Below are 21,486 nucleotides of genomic sequence, written 5' to 3'. Positions count from 1 at the left end.
ATCCCATGGTTGGTCCATAGGGGTATAATGATACATAAGACTATCATCACACTCCTCAGGCATATAGTAACCTCCATAAGTCTCACAAACACCTCTTGGTTCCACCCTAGCTTTCCAAGAACCCATATACCAATCTTCATTCATACCCATGAAAACTGATGATTCACCTGATTGTTGGACATCATACATGGCTTTGAAAATCATATAATCATACCCAGCCAAATTATACCTGTAACCTAGCTGCAATCACACCACAAAAGAAAAACAAAACAAACAAAAAACAAAAATAAAGCAGGTAACTTTCGTGAAAATAACTTCCCACGAAAGGATCGAATAACTAAAAGTCTATTAAAATCTTTTAAACAAAACCGCTCCCCGGCAGCGGTGCCAAAAAGTTGATGTGTCAAAATGTAACCTTTAAAATGAAGACAATATGCTTAATAATTAACACATAATACAGGCAACCAAAACCCGATCATGCAGTAACTAGCAAGTACATTGACCAGTTCGATCCACAGGGAGAAGTTTGTTTTAAGGACCTTAAACGATTAATTATTCTAAAGAGGGATTTTTAATTGTAAAATTGTTAAGTAATAAACAAGAAATAAAATGAGATAAATAACAAGGATGAGAAGGCCGAGTTTACTTCAATTCTTGATAAATGATAAGGATTGTGGTTTCCAGCTCGTTTTAGGACCCAGAACTGTCGGCAGGACCTTAGATGCTCCGCATCTGAGTTAGATGAGCCGCATCTGGCTTAGATGGGCCGCATCTGGCACAGATGCGCCGCATTTAAAGCTGTCGGGACTATTTTGGCCTCAGATGCACCGCATCTATAGCAGATGCGCCGCATATGGTACTGTTTATTGGTAATTTTCCAATATTATGTTGTAGAGCTCTGAGTTACAGATGTCTGGGCTCCGGATTCACCCTTTTTCGAGTTCGTATGACCGAGTTATGGCCAAAACGGTGCAGGTGCGCAGAATCTTCTAAAATCAGCAATATTTTCCATAAATCTTCACTTCAACACTCGCAATGGATTATACACACATTTTAACTTATTACAATACACAAGTACAACAATTACATACAAAATGATACAAAATTGGATCGAAATACCGACAACAAATATGTATAATTTTGGCGTTATCAGCGTGATACATAGAAATAATGAGCCGAATTTGAAGAATGTAAAAGGTGGTAATTCCAAGAGGCCTAGTAAATGCAGTGACTCAAATATTGTTAGTCCAATCCCAAAATATACAGCTCATGGTAACTCATATCCTACGATTAACGGATCAGTTAGTGGATCACAACATCAGTTAAGTGGGCCGAATGTCAATGGGTCCAATTCTGCCGGTGGCCTGGGGTCCAACAAGAATAGGAGGTTTTGCAGAAGCCCTTCATGTGATGAGCACAATGATAATAACTCTTGTTCTCCTGATCCCAACAAAACCTGTCTAGTCGGCCCATCTACCCCTATTGATTTATTAAAAAAGTTTGGGTCTACTGGGCCTTATACCCAATCTTCGGATCGTGTCAAATCCAATCATGTTGGCCTGAGTGTTACCAATCGTATCTCAAATGGAAAGAATGTAACCAGGTTGAAGGGGTATAAAAAAGGGGCTCGTGAGCATCAGAGTGATCGGGAACAAACTAAAAAGAAAGGGAAAAACGATTGTTGTTGGACTAAAATTGGCAAGTGGAAGACATCTTCAAGAATTCTAAATGTTAAAAACGTTGCTAGGGCACCAGATAGATCTGGTATCAGATCCAGATGCACTTCCTGTAATGATTCAAGCCAACACGTCAAGCCTCGACTAAAGCAAACCATCGAGGAAAGGCTACTGCTGCTGTCGATTAATCCTTGTCGAAGGAATAGAATTCAGGTACTGGTTCTGACAGTAGTGTTAATATTCACGAATTTGGTAATAAATTAGGGCTAAAGTGGAAGGTTAAACCTTCCCAGTAACCCTATTTTTATACTCATCGTTTGTCTCAGATCCTAATTGCTAATGCTTTCTCTAAACATTAGAACTTTCGGGTCTTCAAAAGACAGCAAAATCGGGGAATTTAAGAGGTTAATTCGTAAGATTAAACCTACTTTCATCGCGTTACAAGAAACAAAGTTACAACGGGTTAATGAGTTTTGGGTACGTGGGGTATGGTTTCAAACTACTGCGATTTTATACAAAAAGAAATGGTCAGTAAATCGGGGGGTCAGCTCATTATTTGGGATTCTACGCTCTTTAAAGTTACCGACTCTTTTATTTATGACTACTTCATTGGTGTGCGAGGTAATTGGGTCTGCAATGGTGCTCCATGTATACTCATCAATGTATATGGACCACATAATGATCCTAATAAGATTCGAATGTGGGACTCTTTATCATCGATTCTCAAAAAATATGAAGATGAAGCATGTGTTGTATGTGGTGATTTTAATGAGGTGCGTAACCAAGATGAAAGGCTAAACTGTGAATTCAAAGCAAGTAGGGCTCGAAAGTTTAATGAATTCATCTCAGGTAATAATTTGATCGACCTTCCAATGGGCGGTAGAAAATTTACTCGGATTAGTGAAGATGGGTTAAAGTTTAGCAAACTTGACAGGTTCCTCATAAATGATCATTTTAACCTTATGTGAAGCAACCTTTCGGTCATTGCTTTAGATCGTAGCTTATCCGACCATTGTCCTATTGTATTGAAAGACTTAGAAAAAAACTTCAGTCCTAAACCAACAAGAATTTTTGACGAGTGGTTAAAGATGGATGGGATTGACTCTCTTGTTAAAGATTCATGGGATGAAGAGGTAACTGTGGGTTCGAGACGTGATTGTGTGTTTAGAAATAAATTGAAAAGATTGAAATCCCGGCTAAAAGAAAAGTGTATTATGCCTTTCGGTCAAATTGATGGTGATATTGATACCTTCAAGTCAATTGCTACTAATCTTGAGCACAAGGCTGAGATTGCTCCTCTTTCGGATGGTGACAGAAAAAATTCGGAAGATGTAAGGAAAAAGTGGCTAGAGAAAGAAATAATGAAGACGAATATGTTAAAACAGAAAGCCCGTGTACGTTGGATCTTAGAAGGCGACGACAATACCAGGTTCTTCCATGCGTTACTTCGTTAAAGGTATGTGAAAAATAATATAAGGGGAATCTCGGTTAATGGGATTTGGGTGGAGGAGCCTCATGAGATAAAATAAGCCGTGTTTAAATATTTTTCTAATTCCTTTGAAAATACCACTATTGAGAGACCTAGCATGGAAGATCTTCGTTATCCAACTTTAAATCACGAGACATCCACAATTCTTGAAGCTCCTTTTGTTGAGAACGAAATTTTTGAAGCTATACATGATTGTGGCAGTTCAAAAGCGCCTGGGCCGGATGGTTACAATATGTTCTTCTTCAAAAAATTATGGGATATTATCAAATCAGATTTAACGGCGACAATCCATTGTTTTTGGGATAAGGGGGAATTTTCACGAGGTTGCAATGCCTCTTTCATAACCCTTGTTCCAAAAAAGGCGAATCCGATGTGTCTTGGTGATTATCGTCCTATAAGTTTAATCAGCAGTTACTACAAAATTGTCGCAAAAATCCTGTCGAATAGGCTTCGTAGGGTAGTGCCTGATCTTATCGGTTATGAACAGTCTGCTTTCTTGAAAGGAAGATTCATTCTAGACGGTGCTCTCATTGCAAATGAAACACTAGGGTTTATCAAGTCAAGCAAGCAAAATGGTCTTATTTTTAAGGTTGATTTCGAGAAGGCCTTCGACTGTCTTAATTGGGATTACTTGATTGAGGTGATGCAATGCACGGGTTTCGGTGAAAGGTGGAGGGGGTGGATTATGTCATGTCTAAAATCCACCACGGTCTAGGTGTTAGTTAACGGTTCTCCAACTCGTGAATTTTCATTGGGTAAGGGAGTTCATCAAGGAGACCCCTTATCTCCCTTTCTCTTTATCATAGCTGCGGAAGGTTTGAACATTCTTGCTAAAGCGGCAGTGGATAAAATTTTTTTTAATGGTATCGAAGTGGGTCGGGATAAAGTCCTCATATCACATCTTCAGTATGCCGACGACACTATCTTTTTCGGGAATTGGAATAGAAACAATGCTTTAAATCTCGTTAACATCCTTAAATGCTTTGAACTTTCTTCGGGTCTCAAAGTGAACTTCCATAAGAGTTTCGTCTATGGTGTCGGGGTTCCATTTGAAGAAATGGAAGATATGGCCGTCAGAATGGGATGTAAAGCCGGGAAACTTCCTTTCATGTATCTTGGTCTTCCTATAGGCACTAAAATGATTAATGTTGCGGCTTGGCAACCGGTGGTAGATAAATTCAAAAGCCGACTTTCGGATTGGAAAATGCGTTCGACATCTTTTGGTGGTCGTTTAGTTCTCGTTAAATCGGTTCTAAGTAGTCTTCCGTTGTATTATTTTTCGCTCTTCCGTGCCCCATCGAGTGTCACCAAATTACTTGAGAGTATGAGACGTGTCTTTTTTTGGGGTGGGGATTTATCGGGAAACAAAATGTCATGGGTTAAATGGGAAAAAGTTATTTCTCCTTACTGGGTGGGGTGGTCTTAATATTGGGAGTCTTAAAAGCAAAAATTTAGCCTTGTTAGGGAAATGGTGTTGGAGGTTTATGACCGAAACCGATTCCCTATGGGTTAAAGTCATTTATAGCTTGTATGGTGCTAATGGTAGCCTAGTGGTGAATGTTGAGAATTCTCAACATACTTCGCTAGGTGTTTGGGCTAATATTATACGTACAGGAAAACATATAGAGGATTTGAAAATTCAATTCAACGACTCATTCGTGAAGGTCATTGGTGATGGAGGTTCCGTTTCCTTTTGGGATGATTGTTGGTGCGGCTCCAATAGTTTTCGTGAAATGTTTCCAAGATTATATAGGTTGTAGAGCAACAAAAGCGTGTCCGTCAAAGCTCGATTGGACTCTTCTACCTCGATCAATGTTTCTTCTCGTCAGGTTCCTGCTTCGTACCACAATATCTCGGTGGATTCTTCTGTATGTCATGTCACTGATGCTGTTCCTCTTTCTAATGATGTTGTTTTTCACTCGCATACTGATTTGGTTCGTGTAAGTGCTGCTACTCGATCTCCTTCTTCATTTAATGGATCGAATCATCTACATACCGCTGTTAATGCTTCGGTCACTCCTGGAGTTGCTAATCATATCGCCTGGGAATGGGTCAGGCAACTAACCGGACGTACACTCAACGAGTTCAATGATCTCAAAATACTCCTTCGTGATGTCAATTTGGTTCGTGATAAAAAAGATAGTTGGAAGTGGTCTCTTGCATCGAATGGTTTGGAGGTGGTGAAATGTCCCGTTCATATTGATTATAAACGTTCCATATTAATTGATTTCGTTGCGAGGTTTTGACCTCTATATGAGACGTTTTTCAAAGACTGCATTCATTTTTAAAACAACCATAACCTTTATTTTATCTATAAAGGTTTAAAAAGCATTACGTAGATTATCAAATAATGATAATCTAAAATATACCGTTTACACACGACCATTACATAATGGTTTACAATAAGAATATATTACATCAAAAATAAGTTTCTTGAATGCAGTTTTTACATAATATCATACAAGCATGGACTCCAAATCTTGTCCTTATTTTAGTATGCAACAGCGGAAGCTCTTAATAATCACCTGAGAATAAACATGCTTAAAACGTCAACAAAAATGTTGGTGAGTTATAGGTTTAACCTATATATTATCAAATCATAATAATAGACCACAAGATTTCATATTTCAATATACATCCCATACATAGAGATAAAAATTATTCATATGGTGAACACCTGGTAACCGACATTAATAAGATGCATATAAGAATATCCCCTATCATTCCGGGAAATCCTTCGGACATGATAAAAACAACATCGAAGTACTAAAGCATCCGGTACTTTGGATGGGGTTCGTTAGGCCCAATAGATCTATCTTTAGGATTCGCGTCAATTAGTAGATCGGTTTACTAATTCTTAGGTTACCAAGCAAAAGGGGCATATTCGGCTTCGATCATTCACCCATATAATGTAGTTTCATTTACTTGTGTCTATTTCGTAAAATTTATAAAACTGCATGTATTCTCATCCCAAAATATTAGTTTTTAAAAGTGGGACTATAACTCACTTTCACAGATTTTTACTTCGTCGAGAAGTAAGGCTTGAACACTGGTCGATTCACGAACCTTTAACAAATATGTACATATATATCAAAGTATGTTCAAATTTTATTTACAACATTTTTAATACGTTTTATTGTTTTAAGTTTATTAAGTCAGCTGTCCTCGTTAGTAACCTACAACTAGTTGTCCACAATTAGATGTACAGAAATAAATCGATATATATATTATCTTGAATCAATCCACGACCCAGTGTATACATGTCTCAGGCTAGATCACAACTCAAAGTATATATATTTTTGGAATCAACCTCAATCCTGTATAGCTAACTCCAACATTACTGCATATAGAGTGTCTATGGTTGTTCCAAATAATATATATACATGGGTCGATATGATATGTCAAGACATTTGAATACTTGTCTATGGTACCCCAAGATTACATAATATATTAGAATACATGTATAATACAATATAAGTTAGCTAGGATATGATTTGTATAGAATTGTTACAATATTTCCCGTAGCTACAACAATCAAAAAATATCCAATCTTGTTTTACCCATAACTTCTTCGTTTTAAATCCGTTTTGAGTGAATCAAATTGCTATGGTTTGATATTGAACTCTATTTTATGAATCTAAATAGAAAAAGTATAGGTTTATAGTCGGAAATATAAGTTACAAGTTATTTTTGTAAGAGGTAGTCATTTCAGTCGAAAGAACGACGTCTTGATGACCATTTTGAAAAATATACTTCCACTTTGAGTTTAATCATGATTTTTGGATATAGTTTCATGTTCATAAGAAAAATAATTTTACCATAAGAATAACTTTTAAATCAAAGTTTATCATAGTTTTTAATTATCAAACCCAAAACCGCCCGCGGTGTTACTACGACGGCGTATGTCCGGTTTTACGGTGTTTTTCGTGTTTCCAGGTTTTAAATCATTAAGTTAGCATATCATATAAATATAGGATATGTGTTTAGTTGATTTTAAAAGTCAAGTTAGAAGGATTAACTTTTGTTTGCGAACAAGTTTAGAATTAACTAAACTATGTTCTAGTGATTTCAAGTTTAAACCTTCGAATAAGATAGCTTTATATGTATGAATCGAATGATGTTATGAACATCATTACTACCTCAAGTTTTGTGGATAAACCTACTGGAAAAGAGACAAATGGATCTAGCTTCAAAGGATCCTTGGATGGCTTGAAAGTTCTTGAAGCAGAATCATGACACGAAAACAAGTTCAAGTAAGATTTTCACTCGAAATAAGATTGTTATAGTTATAGAAATTGAATCAAAGTTTGAATATGAGTATTACCTTGTATTAGAAAGATATCTTACTGTAAATAAGAAAGATTTCTTGAGGTTGGATGATCACTTTACAAGATTGGAAGTAAGCTAGCAAACTTGGAAGTATTCTTGATTTTATGAAACTAGAACTTATAGAATCTATGAAGAACACTTAGAACTTGAAGATAGAACTTGAGAGAGATCAATTAGATGAAGAAAATTGAAGAATGAAAGTGTTTTTAGGTGTTTTTGGTCGTTGGTATATGGATTAGATATAAAGGATGTGTAATTTTGTTTACATGTAAATAAGTCATGAATGATTACTAATATTTTTATAATTTTATGTGATATTTCATGCTAGTTGCCAAATGATGGTTCCCACATGTGTTAGGTGACTCACATGGGCTGCTAAGAGCTGATCATTGGAGTGTATATACCAATAGTACATACATCTAAAAGCTGTGTATTGTACGAGTACGAATACAGGTGCATACGAGTAGAATTGTTGATGAAACTGAACGAGGATGTAATTGTAAGCATTTTTGTTAAGTAGAAGTATTTTGATAAGTGTCTTGAAGTCTTTCAAAAGTGTATAAATACATATTAAAACACTACATGTATATACATTTTAACTGAGTCGTTAAGTCATCGTTAGTCGTTACATGTAAATGTTGATTTGAAACCTTTAAGTTAACGATCATGTTAAATGTTGTTAACCCAATGTTTATTATATCTAAAGAGATGTTAAATTGTTACATTATCATGATATTATGATATATAATATATCTTAGTATGATATATATACAGTTAAATGTCGTTACAACGATAATCGTTACATATATGTCTCGTTTCGAAATCATTAAGTTAGTAGTCTTATTTTTACATATGTAGTTCATTGTTAATACACTTAATGATATATTTAATTATAATTTAACATAATTAACCAAGTGTATCAATATCTTAATATGATTCATATGTACTTAGTAAGACGTCGATATAACGATAATCGTTATATATATCGTTTTCGAGTTTCTTAAATTCAATAGTCTCATTTTTATGTATATAACTCATTGTTAAAATACCTAATGAGATACTTACTTATCATAATATCATGTTAACTATATATATAATCATATATATGTCATCATATAGTTTTTACAAGTTTTAACGTTCGTGAATCACCGATCAACTTGGGTGGTCAATTGTCTATATAAAACCTATTTAAATTAATCAAGTCTTAACAAGTTTGATTGCTTAAAATGTTGGAAACACTTAATCATATAAATAACAATTTCATTTAATATATATAAACATGGAAAAGTTCGGGTCACTACAGTACCTACCCGTTAAATAAATTTCGTCCCGAAATTTTAAGCAGTTGGAGGTGTTGACGTATCTTCTGGAAATAAGTGCGGGTATTTCTTATTCATATGATCTTCTCATTCCCAGGTGAACTCAGGTCCTCTACAAGCATTCCATCGAACTTTAACAATTGGTATCTTGTTTCGCTTAAGTCTTTTAACCTCACGATCCATTATTTCGACGGGTTCTTCGACGAATTGAAGTTTTTCGTTGATTTGGATTTCGTCTAACGGAATAGTGAGATCTTCTTTAGCAAAATATTTTTTCAAATTTGAGACGTGGAAAGTGTTATGTACAACCGCGAGTTGTTGTGGTAATTCAAGTCGGTAAGCTACTGGTCCGACACGATCAATAATCTTGAATGGTCCTATATACCTTGGATTTAATTTCCCTCGTTTACCAAATCGAACAACGCCTTTCCAAGGTGCAACCTTAAGCATGACCATCTCTCCAATTTCAAATTCTATATCTTTTCTTTTAATGTCGGCGTAGCTCTTTTGTCGACTTTGGGCGGTTTTTAACCGTTGTTGAATTTAGATGATCTTCTCAGTAGTTTCTTGTATTATCCCCGGACCCATAATATGTCTATCCCCCACTTCACTCCAACAAATCGGAGACCTGCACTTTCTACCATAAAGTGCTTCAAATGGCGCCATCTCAATGCTTGAATGGTAGTTGTTGTTGTAGGAAAATTCTGCTAACGGTAGATGTCGATCCCAACTATTTCCGAAATCAATAACACATGCTCGTAGCATGTCTTCAAGCATTTGTATCGTCCTTTCACTCTGCCCATCAGTTTATGGATGATAGGCAATACTCATGTCCAGACGAGTTCCTAATGCTTGCTGTAATGTCTGCCATAATCTTGAAATAAATCTGCCATCCCTATCAGAGATAATAGAGATTGGTATTCCATGTCTGGAGATGACTTCCTTCAAATACAGTCATGCTAACTTCTCCATCTTTTCATCTTCTCTTATTGGCAGGAAGTGTGCTGATTTGGTGAGACGATCAACTATTACCCAAATAGTATCAAAACCACTTGCAGTCCTTGGCAATTTAGTGATGAAATCCATGGTTATGTTTTCCCATTTCCATTTCGGGATTTCGGATTGTTGAAGTAGACCTGATGGTTTCTGATGCTCAGCTTTGACCTTAGAACACGTCAAACATTCTCCTACGTATTTAGCAACATCGGCTTTCATACCTGGCCACCAAAAATGTTTCTTGAGATCCTTGTACATCTTCCCCGTTCCAGGATGTATTGAGTATCTGGTTTTATGAGCTTCTCTAAGTACCATTTCTCTCATATCTCCAAATTTTGGTACCCAAATCCTTTCAGCCCTATACCGGGTTCCGTCTTCCCGAATATTAAGATGCTTCTCCGATCCTTTGGGTATTTCATCCTTTAAATTTCCCTCTTTTAAAACTCCTTGTTGCGCCTCCTTTATTTGAGTAGTAAGGTTATTGTGAATCATTATATTCATAGCTTTTACTCGAATGGGTTCTCTGTCCTTTCTACTCAAAGCGTCGGCTACCACATTTGTAGTGACCCGAACTTTTCCATGTTTATATATATTAATTGAGATTGATATTTACATGATTAAATGTTTCCAACATGTTAAGCAATTAAACTTGTTAAGACTTGATTAATTGAAATATGTTTCATATAGACAATTGACCACCCAAGTTGACCGGTGATTCACGAGCGTTAAAACTTGTAAAAACTATATGATGACATATATATGGATATATATATAGTTAACATGATACTATGATAAGTAAATATATCATTAAGTGTATAAACAATGAACTACATATGTAAAAATAAGACTACTAACTTAATGATTTCGAAACGAGACATATATGTAACGATTATCGTTGTAACGACATTTAACTGTATATATATCATACTAAGATATATTATATATCATAATATCATGATAATGTAACAATTTAACATCTCTTTAGATATAATAAACATTGGGTTAACAACATTTAACATGATCGTTAACTTAAAGGTTTCAAATCAACATTTACATGTAACGACTAACGATGACTTAACGACTCAGTTAAAATGTATATACATGTAGTGTTTTAATATGTATTCATACACTTTTGAAAGACTTCAAGACACTTATCAAAATACTTCTACTTAACAAAAATGCTTACAATTACATCCTCGTTCAGTTTCATCAACAATTCTACTCGTATGCACCTGTATTCGTACTCGTACAATACACAGCTTTTAGATGTATGTACTATTGGTATATACACTCCAATGATCAGCTCTTAGCAGCCCATGTGAGTCACCTAACACATGTGGGAACCATCATTTGGAAACTAGCATGAAATATCTCATAAAATTACAAAAATATGAGTAATCATTCATGACTTATTTACATGAAAACAAAATTACATATCCTTTATATCTAATCCATACACCAACGACCAAAAACACCTACAAACACTTTCATTCTTCAATTTTATTCATCTAATTGATCTCTCTCAAGTTCTATCTTCAAGTTCTAAGTGTTCTTCATAAATTCTACAAGTTCTAGTTACATAAAATCAAGAATACTTTCAAGTTTGCTAGCTCACTTCCAATCTTGTAAGGTGATCATCCAACCTCAAGAAATCTTTGTTTCTTACAGTAGGTTATCATTCTAATACAAGGTAATAATCATATTCAAACTTTGGTTCAATTTCTATAACTATAACAATCTTATTTCAAGTGATGATCTTACTTGAACTTGTTTTCGTGTCATGATTCTGCTTCAAGAACTTCGAGCCATCCAAGAATCCGTTGAAGCTAGATCCATTTTTCTATTTTCCAGTAGGTTTATACAAGGAAATTAAGGTAGTAATGATGTTCATAACATCATTCGATTCATACATATAAAGCTATCTTATTCGAAGGTTTAAACTTGTAATCACTAGAACATAGTTTAGTTAATTCTAAACTTGTTCGCAAACAAAAGTTAATCCTTCTAACTTGACTTTTAAAATCAAATAAACACATATTATATATCTATATGATATGCTAACTTAATGATTTAAAACCTGGAAACACGAAAAACACCGTAAAACCGGATTTACGCCGTCGTAGTAACACCGCGGGCTGTTTTGGGTTAGTTAATTAAAAACTATGATAAACTTTGATTTAAAAGTTGTTATTCTGAGAAAATGATTTTTATTATGAACATGAAACTATATCCAAAAATTATGGTTAAACTCAAAGTGGAAGTATGTTTTCTAAAATGGTCATCTAGACGTCGTTCTTTCGACTGAAATGACTACCTTTACAAAAACGACTTGTAACTTATTTTTCCGACTATAAACCTATACTTTTTCTGTTTAGATTCATAAAATAGAATTCAATATGAAACCATAGCAATTTGATTCACTCAAAACGGATTTAAAATGAAGAATTTATGGGTAAAACAATATTGGATAATTTTTCTCATTTTAGCTACGTGAAAATTGGTAACAAATCTATTCCAACCATAACTTAATCAACCTGTATTGTATATTATGTAATCTTGAGATACCATAGACACGTATACAATGTTTCGACCTATCATGTCGACACATCTATATATATTTCGGAACAACCATAGACACTCTATATGTGAATGTTGGAGTTAGCTATACAGGGTTTAGGTTGATTCCAAAATATATATAGTTTGAGTTGTGATCAATACTGAGATACGTATACACTGGGTCGTGGATTGATTCAAGATAATATTTATTGATTTATTCTGTACATCTAACTATGGACAACTAGTTGTAGGTTACTAACGAGGACAGCTGACTTAATAAACTTAAAACATCAAAATATATTAAAAGTGTTGTAAATATATTTTGAACATACTTTGATATATATGTATATATTGTTATAGGTTCGTGAATCAACCAGTGGCCAAGTCTTACTTCCCGACGAAGTAAAAATCTGTGAAAGTGAGTTATAGTCCCACTTTTAAAATCTAATATTTTTGGGATGAGAATACATGCAAGTTTTATAAATGATTTACAAAATAGACACAAGTACGTGAAACTACATTCTATGGTTGAATTATCGAAATCGAATATGCCCCTTTTTATTAAGTCTGGTAATCTAAGAATTAGGGAACAGACACCCTAATTGACGCGAATCCTAAAGATAGATCTATTGGGCCTAACAAACCCCATCCAAAGTACCAGATGCTTTAGTACTTCGAAATTTATATCATATCCGAAGGGTGTCCCGGAATGATGGGGATATTCTTATATATGCATGTTGTTAATTTCGGTTACCAGGTGTTCACCATATGAATGATTTTTATCTCTATGTATGGGATGTGTATTGAAATATGAAATCTTGTGGTCTATTATTTTGATTTGATATATATAGATTAAACCTATAACTCACCAACATTTTTGTTGACGTTTTAAGCATGTTTATTCTCAGGTGATTATTAAGAGCTTCCGCTGTCGCATACTTAAAATAAGGACGAGATTTGGAGTCCATGCTTGTATGATATTGTGTAAAAACTGCATTCAAGAAACTTATTTTGTTGTAACATATTTGTATTGTAAACCATTATGTAATGGTCGTGTGTAAACAGGATATTTTAGATTATCATTATTTGATAATCTATGTAAAGCTTTTTAAAACCTTTATCTATAAAATAAAGGTTATGGTTTTTTTTAAAAATGAATGCAGTCTTTGAAAAATGTCTCATATAGAGGTCAAAACCTCGCAACGAAATCAATTAATATGGAACGTTTTTAATCAATAAGAACGGGACATTTCAGTTGGTATCAGAGCATTGGTCTTAGAGAACCAGAATTTTGCATTAGTGTATCTTATCGAGTTTGTTAGGATGCATTAGTGAGTCTGGACTTCGACTGTGTTTACTTGAAAAATGATTGCTTAACAAATTTTGTTGGAAACTATATATTTTTAACATGTGAATATTATGTGATATATTAATCTCTTAACGCGTTTGATATTATGTGATAGATGTCTACCTCTAGAACAAGTCCCATTGACTCACCTAATAATAATGAAGGGTCAAATGTAAATTTGAATGATTCGTGGACTGATTCACAATTTCCCGAAGAGGAACCGGAAGAAGAGTCGGAACCGGAAGAAGAATCGGAACCGGAAGAAGAATCGGAACCGGATGAAGAAATAGAACCGGTAGGGGAAATAATAAAACGGTTAAGTAAAAGAAAATCCTCAACCAACCGACCAAGGTTAATTATGGTCAATGGTGTTTCCGCCAAGGAAGCAAAATATTGGGAGGATTACCAATTCTCCGATGAATCGGATTCCGACGAGAATTCCGATGATGTTATAGAAATTACCCCAACTGAATTTAAAAAGGCAAAATAAAATAATAAGGGAAAGGATATAAAAATAGAGAAATCTAATTCCAACCCCGATGAACTTTATATGTATCGTCAACCCCCGAAGTCCTTAAGTTGTAACAATGACCCGGGAACCTCTAAACCACCAGGTTTTTCTAAACCAATGTGGAAAACGACGGCTCATATTAGGGGAACATCATATATCCCTAGAAACTTGGCAAAACGAACCAAAACTGAAGAAGAAGAAACAAGCGAGTCGGAATAAGATAGTTGTATTCGTGTGGTGTAATATATGTAATATAGTGTGCTTATGCTTTATGATATATGTAAAAATTGCTTGTATTAATAAGTATTTTTTTATGAATCTAACTCTTGTCTATTTTACAGTATAAAAACACAAAATGGATAGACAACCCAATATTTTAAGAGACCTACCCGGAGACATGATTGATGAAATCTTGTCTAGAGTCGGTCAGAATTCTTCGGCACAACTATTTAAGGCGAGATCAGTTTGTAAGACATTCGAAGAACGTTCCAAGAATGGCCTTAGTTTATAAAAGGCTTTCGTTCGAAAGATGGGGGATATCACATTGAGAAATCCATAAGTTACGATATGTTTACTTTGACGCATATATTGCGGGGAACCTAAATGCTATTTTACGCAATGGGTTAAGAAATTATTTTGACTCAATATATCCGAATATTGGACTTCGTGATTTAGAAAAAGCGGCTAACATGCAACATAAAGAAGCATGTTATGCTTACGGATTAGTAATGTTCGCTTCTCACCAAAGTGAGAACAAGAACATCGGGCTGCAACTATTAAACAAAACGTTTCCACAAGTGACGGAGTCGGTAATTGGGGTAAGAAATGAGGTTTTTAGATTGTTACGGGACTGTTGGACATTACGTAACCCTCGTCCCTTTGACGACGTTACAACACGCTGTCTTATCAACGGCCATAACGGTTATGTTCCACAAGACCAAGGATGGGAAGTAATCCTAGTAAAACCAGAATGCATGACTTGTTTCTGGACGTACGAATTACGTGTCTTTATTGCCTTTGCTGAACGACTTATGTACTAGCTAGAATTATCTTCACAACCATCTTGTATCAAATTTATTGTGTGCTATATTTCATGCTATATGTAAAATAAGCGGTATTGTAAGTTTGTAAAATATTGTGTAAAAGTTTGAACGCGAAATATTATTATAATCAGTTTTTCATATAGAATTGTAGTAGTTGAATTGTATATTAGCTACTAAGTATGAACTTAACGGGTAGGTACTACCCGAATTTAAACTTATAAAATGCTAATATGAAGAAAAAGCTTTTATAAATGAGTTCATATTATGCTACGAAATACTATTAACTACTCTTAATATTCTGTATGATTAACTTGTTCCATTTGACTATTTTGAAGGAAATGGCACCGACTACTCGACACACCGTGAATATGAATGAAGAGGAATTCCGTACTTTTCTAGCTTCAAACATAGCCGCAGTACAGGCTGCGCTACATACCAACAATAACCTTGGATCTAGCAGTACAGGAAATCGTGTAGGATGCACCTACAAAGAATTCACTGCCTGCAAACCTTTGGAATTTGATGGAACCGAAGGACCGATCGAATTGAAATGGTGGACCGAGAAGGTCGAATCGGTGTTTGCCATAAGTAAGTGTACTGAAGAGGACAAAGTGAAGTACGCTATGCATACCTTCACAGGTTCTGCGTTAACATGGTGGAATACCTATCTAGAGCAAGTGGGACAAGACGATGCGTACGCACTACCGTGGTCAGCATTCAAGCACTTGATGAACGAGAAGTACCGTCCCAGAACCGAGGTCAATAAGCTCAAGACAGAACTTAGAGGGTTACGAACCCAAGGATTTGATATTACCACGTACGAAAGACGATTCACAGAATTGTGCCTATTGTGTCCGGGAGCATTCGAAGATGAGGAAGAGAAGATCGATGCGTTTGTGAAAGGATTACCGGAAAGAATCCAAGAAGATATAAGTTCACACGAGCCCGCCTCCATACAACAGGCATGTAGAATGGCTCACAAACTAGTGAACCAGATTGAAGAAAGAATTAAAGAACAGACTGCTGAAGAGGCCAATGTGAAGCAAGTCAAAAGAAAGTGGGAGGAAAATGGTGATAAGAATCACCAATACAACAACAACAGCAATTACAATAATAATCGCAACAATTATCCCAACAATCGCAACATCAATCGCAACTACAACAAACGGCCCAACAACAACAACAACAACAACAACAACAACAACAACAACAACAGCAACTACAACAATCATCCCAACAACAATAATAACCGCAATAACAACAACAATCAGAAGCAGCTATGCCAAAGGTGTGAAAAGTATCACTCGGAGTTCTGCACCAAATTTTGCAACAAGTGTAAAAGAAATGGTCATAGCGCGGCGAAGTGTGAGGTCTACGGACCAGGGGTTAATAGAACGAAAGGAATAAATGGTGTCAGAATGAGTAATGGCGGAGCAAGTAGTGTCGGAGCAAGTTATGCCAATGTAGTTTGTTATAAATGTGGAAAACTGGGCTACATTATTAGAAATTGCTCGAACTAGGAGAACACGAATGGACAAGGCCGCGGAAGAGTTTTCAATATTAATGCGGCAGAGGCACAGGAAGACCCGGAGCTTGTTACGGGTACGTTTCTTATTGACAATAAATCTGCTTACGTTTTATTTGATTCGGGTGCGGATAGAAGCTATATGAGTAGAGATTTTTGTGCTAAATTAAGTTGTCCATTGACGCCTTTGGATAGTAAATTTTTACTAGAATTAGCAAATGGTAAATTAATTTCAGCAGATAATATATGTCGGAATCGAGAAATTAAACTGGTTAGCGAAACATTTAAGATTGATTTGATACCAGTAGAGTTAGGGAGTTTTGATGTGATAATCGGTATGGACTGGTTGAAAGAAGTGAAAGCAGAGATCGTTTGTTACAAAAATGCAATTCGCATTATACGAGAAAAAGGAAAACCCTTAATGGTGTACGGAGAAAAGGGCAACACGAAGCTACATCTTATTAGTAATTTGAAGGCACAAAAACTAATAAGAAAAGGTTGCTATGCTGTTCTAGCACACGTCGAGAAAGTACAAACTGAAGAAAAGAGCATCAATGATGTTCCCATTGCAAAAGAATTTCCCGATGTATTTCCGAAAGAATTACCGAGATTACCCCCACATCGATCCGTTGAATTTCAAATAGATCTTGTACCAGGAGCTGCACCAATAGCTCGTGCTCCTTACAGACTCGCACCCAGCGAGATGAAAGAACTACAAAGCCAATTACAAGAACTTTTAGAGCGTGGTTTTATTCGACCAAGCACATCACCGTGGGGAGCTCCTGTTTTGTTTGTCAAGAAGAAAGATGGTACATTCAGGTTGGGTATCGACTACCGAGAGTTGAACAAACTTACCATCAAGAACCGCTACCGACTACCGAGAATCGATGACTTATTTGATCAACTACAAGGCTCGTCTGTTTATTCAAAGATTGACTTACGTTCCGGGTATCATCAAATGCGGGTGAAAGAAGATGATATTCCAAAGACTGCTTTCAGAACACATTACGGTCATTACGAGTTTATGGTCATGCCGTTTGGTTTAACTAATGCACCAGCTGTGTTCATGGACCTTATGAACCGAGTGTGTGGACCATACCTTGACAAGTTTGTCAATGTTTTCATTGATGACATACTTATTTACTCAAAGAATGACCAAGAACACGGTGAACATTTGAGAAAGGTGTTAGAAGTATTGAGGAAGGAAGAATTGTACGCTAAGTTTTCAAAGTGTGCATTTTGGTTGGAAGAAGTTCAATTCCCCAGTCACATAGTGAACAAAGAAGGTATTAAGGTGGATCCGACAAAGATAGAAACTGTTGAAAAGTGGGAAACCCCGAAAACTCCGAAACACATACGCCAGTTTTTAGGACTAGCTGGTTACTACATAAGGTTCATCCAAGACTTTTCCAGAATAGCAAAACCCTTGACTGCATTAACGCATAAAGGGAAGAAATTTGAATGGAATGATGAACAAGAGAAAGCGTTTCAGTTATTGAAGAAAAAGCTAACTACGGCACCTATATTGTCATTGCCTGAAGGGAATGATGATTTTGTGATTTATTGTGACGCGTCAAAGCAAGGTCTCGGTTGTGTATTAATGCAATGAACGAAGGTGATTACTTATGCGTCTAGACAATTGAAGATTCACGAACAAAATTATATGACGCATGATTTGGAATTAGGCGCGGTTATTTTTGCATTAAAGACTTGGAGGCACTACTTATATGGGGTCAAAAGTATTATATATACCGACCACAAAAGTCTTCAACACATATTTAATCAGAAACAACTGAATATGAGGCAGCGTAGGTGGATTGAATTATTGAATGATTACGACTTTGAGATTTGTTACCACCTGGGGAAGGCAAATGTGGTAGCCGATGCCTTGAGCAGGAAGGACAGAGAACCCATTCGAGTAAAATCAATGAATATAATGATTCATAATAACCTTACTACTCAAATAAAGGAGGCGCAACAAGGAGTTTTAAAAAATGGAAATTTAAAGGATGAAATACCCAAAGGATCGGAGAAGCATCTTAATATTCGGGAAGACGGAACCCGGTATAGGGCTGAAAGGATTTGGGTACCAAAATTTGGAGATATGAGAGAAATGGTACTTAGAGAAGCTCATAAAACCAGATACTCAATACATCCTGGAACGGGGAAGATGTACAAGGATCTCAAGAAATATTTTTTGGTGGCCGGGTATGAAAGCCGATGTTGCTAAATACGTAAGAGAATGTTTGACGTGTTCTAAGGTCAAAGCTGAGCATCAGAAACCATCAGGTCTACTTCAACAACCCGAAATCCCGGAATGGAAATGGGAAAACATTACCATAGATTTCATCACTAAATTGCCAAGGACTGTAAGTGGTTTTGATACTATTTGGGTAATAGTTGATCGTCTCACCAAATCAGCACACTTCCTGCCAATAAGAGAAGATGACAAGATGGAGAAGTTAGCATGACTGTATTTGAAGGAAGTCGTCTCCAGACATGGAATACCAATCTCTATTATCTCTGATAGGGATGGCAGATTTATTTCAAGATTCTGGCAGACATTACAGCAAGCATTAGGAACTAGTCTAGACATGAGTACTGCCTATCATCCACAAACTGATGGGCAGAGCGAAAGGACGATACAAACGCTTGAAGACATGCTACGAGCATGTGTTATTGATTTCGGAAACAGTTGGGATCGACATCTACCGTTAGCAGAATTTTCCTACAACAACAGCTACCATTCAAGCATTGAGATGGCCCCGTTTGAAGCACTTTATGGTAGAAAGTGCAGGTCTCCGGTTTATTGGAGTGAAGTGGGGGATAGACAGATTAAGGGTCCGGAGATTATACAAGAAACTACCGAGAAGATCATCCAAATTCAACAACGGTTGAAAATCGCCCTAAGTCGACAAAAGAGCTACGCTGACATTAAAAGAAAAGATATAGAATTTGAAATTGGAGAGATGGTCATGCTTAAAGTTGCACCTTGGAAAGGCGTTGTTCGATTTGGTAAACAAGGGAAATTAAATCCAAGGTATATTGGACCATTCAAGATTATTGATCGTGTCGGACCAGTAGCTTACCGACTTGAGTTACCTCAACAACTCGCGGCTGTACATAACACTTTCCACGTCTCGAATTTGAAGAAATGTTTTGCTAAAGAAGATCTCACTATTCCGTTAGATGAAATCCAAATCAACGAAAAACTTCAATTCATCGAAGAACCCGTCGAAATAATGGATCGTGAGGTTAAAAGACTTGAGCAAAACAAGATACCAATTGTTAAGGTTCGATGGAATGCTCGTAGAGGACCCGAGTTCACCTGGGAGCATGAAGATCAGATGAAGAAGAAATACCCGCATCTATTTCCAGAAGATCCGTCAACACCTTCAACAGCTTAAAATTTCGGGACGAAATTTATTTAACGGGTAGGTACTGTAGTGACCCGAACTTTTCCATGTTTATATATATTAATTGAGATTGATATTTACATGATTAAATGTTTCCAACATGTTAAGCAATTAAACTTGTTAAGACTTGATTAATTGAAATATGTTTCATATAGACAATTGACCACCCAAGTTGACCGGTGATTTACGAACGTTAAAACTTGTAAAAACTATATGATGACATATATATATGGATATATATATATAGTAAACATGATACTATGATAAGTAAACATATCATTAAGTATATTAACAATGAACTACATATGTAAAAACAAGACTACTAACTTAATGATTTTTAAACGAGACATATATGTAACGATTATCGTTGTAAAGACATTTAATGTATATATATCATATTAAGAGATATTCATACATGATAATATCATGATAATATAATAATTTAAAATCTCATTTGATATTATAAACATTGGGTTAACAATATTTAACAAGATCGTTAACCTAAAGGTTTCAAAACAACACTTACATGTAACGACTAACGATGACTTAACGACTCAGTTAAAATGTATATACATGTAGTGTTTTAATATGTATTTATACACTTTTGAAAGACTTCAATACACTTATCAAAATACTTGTACTTAACAAAAATGCTTACAATTACATCCTCGTTCAGTTTCATCAACAATTCTACTCGTATGCACCCGTATTCGTACTCGTATAATACACAGCTTTTAGATGTATGTACTATTGGTATATACACTCCAATGATCAGCTCTTAGCAGCCCATGTGAGTCACCTAACACATGTGGGAACCATCATTTGGCAACTAGCATGAAATATCTCATAAAATTACAAAAATATGAGTAATCATTCATGACTTATTTACATGAAAATAAAATTACATATCCTTTATATCTAATCCATACAACAACGACCAAAAACACCTACAAACACTTTCATTCTTCAATTTTATTCATCTAATTGATCTCTCTCAAGTTCTATCTTCAAGTTCTAAGTGTTCTTCATAAATTCTACAAGTTCTAGTTACATAAAATCAAGAATACTTTCAAGTTTGCTAGCTCACTTCCAACCTTGTAAGGTGATCATCCAACCTCAAGAAATCTTTATTTATTACAGTAGGTTATCATTCTAATACAAGGTAATAATCATATTCAAACTTTGGTTCAATTTCTATAACTATAACAATCTTATTTCAAGTGATGATCTTACTTGAACTTGTTTTCGTGTCATGATTCTGCTTCAAGAACTTCGAGC

The 21,486-nt window shown here is 35.6% G+C and overlaps 1 protein-coding gene across 1 annotated transcript; it reads left to right on the top strand.

Moving 5' to 3' along the window:
• Nucleotides 1–2,200: 2,200 nt before the first annotated feature.
• On the top strand, nt 2,201–3,130 carry LOC139901289 (uncharacterized). Its single transcript, XM_071884020.1, has 2 exons — nt 2,201–2,610; nt 2,728–3,130. The coding sequence occupies exons 1-2, from the start codon at nt 2,201–2,203 to the stop codon at nt 3,128–3,130; spliced, it is 813 nt and encodes a 270-aa protein (XP_071740121.1).
• The last annotated feature ends 18,356 nt before the right edge of the window (nt 3,131–21,486 follow it).

Source organism: Rutidosis leptorrhynchoides, chromosome 1, assembly GCF_046630445.1.
Source record: "Rutidosis leptorrhynchoides isolate AG116_Rl617_1_P2 chromosome 1, CSIRO_AGI_Rlap_v1, whole genome shotgun sequence".
Taxonomy (NCBI): Eukaryota; Viridiplantae; Streptophyta; class Magnoliopsida; order Asterales; family Asteraceae; genus Rutidosis; species Rutidosis leptorrhynchoides.
The sequence above is the reverse complement of the archived record's forward strand: the minus strand, read 5'-3'. Positions and strand labels throughout refer to the sequence as shown.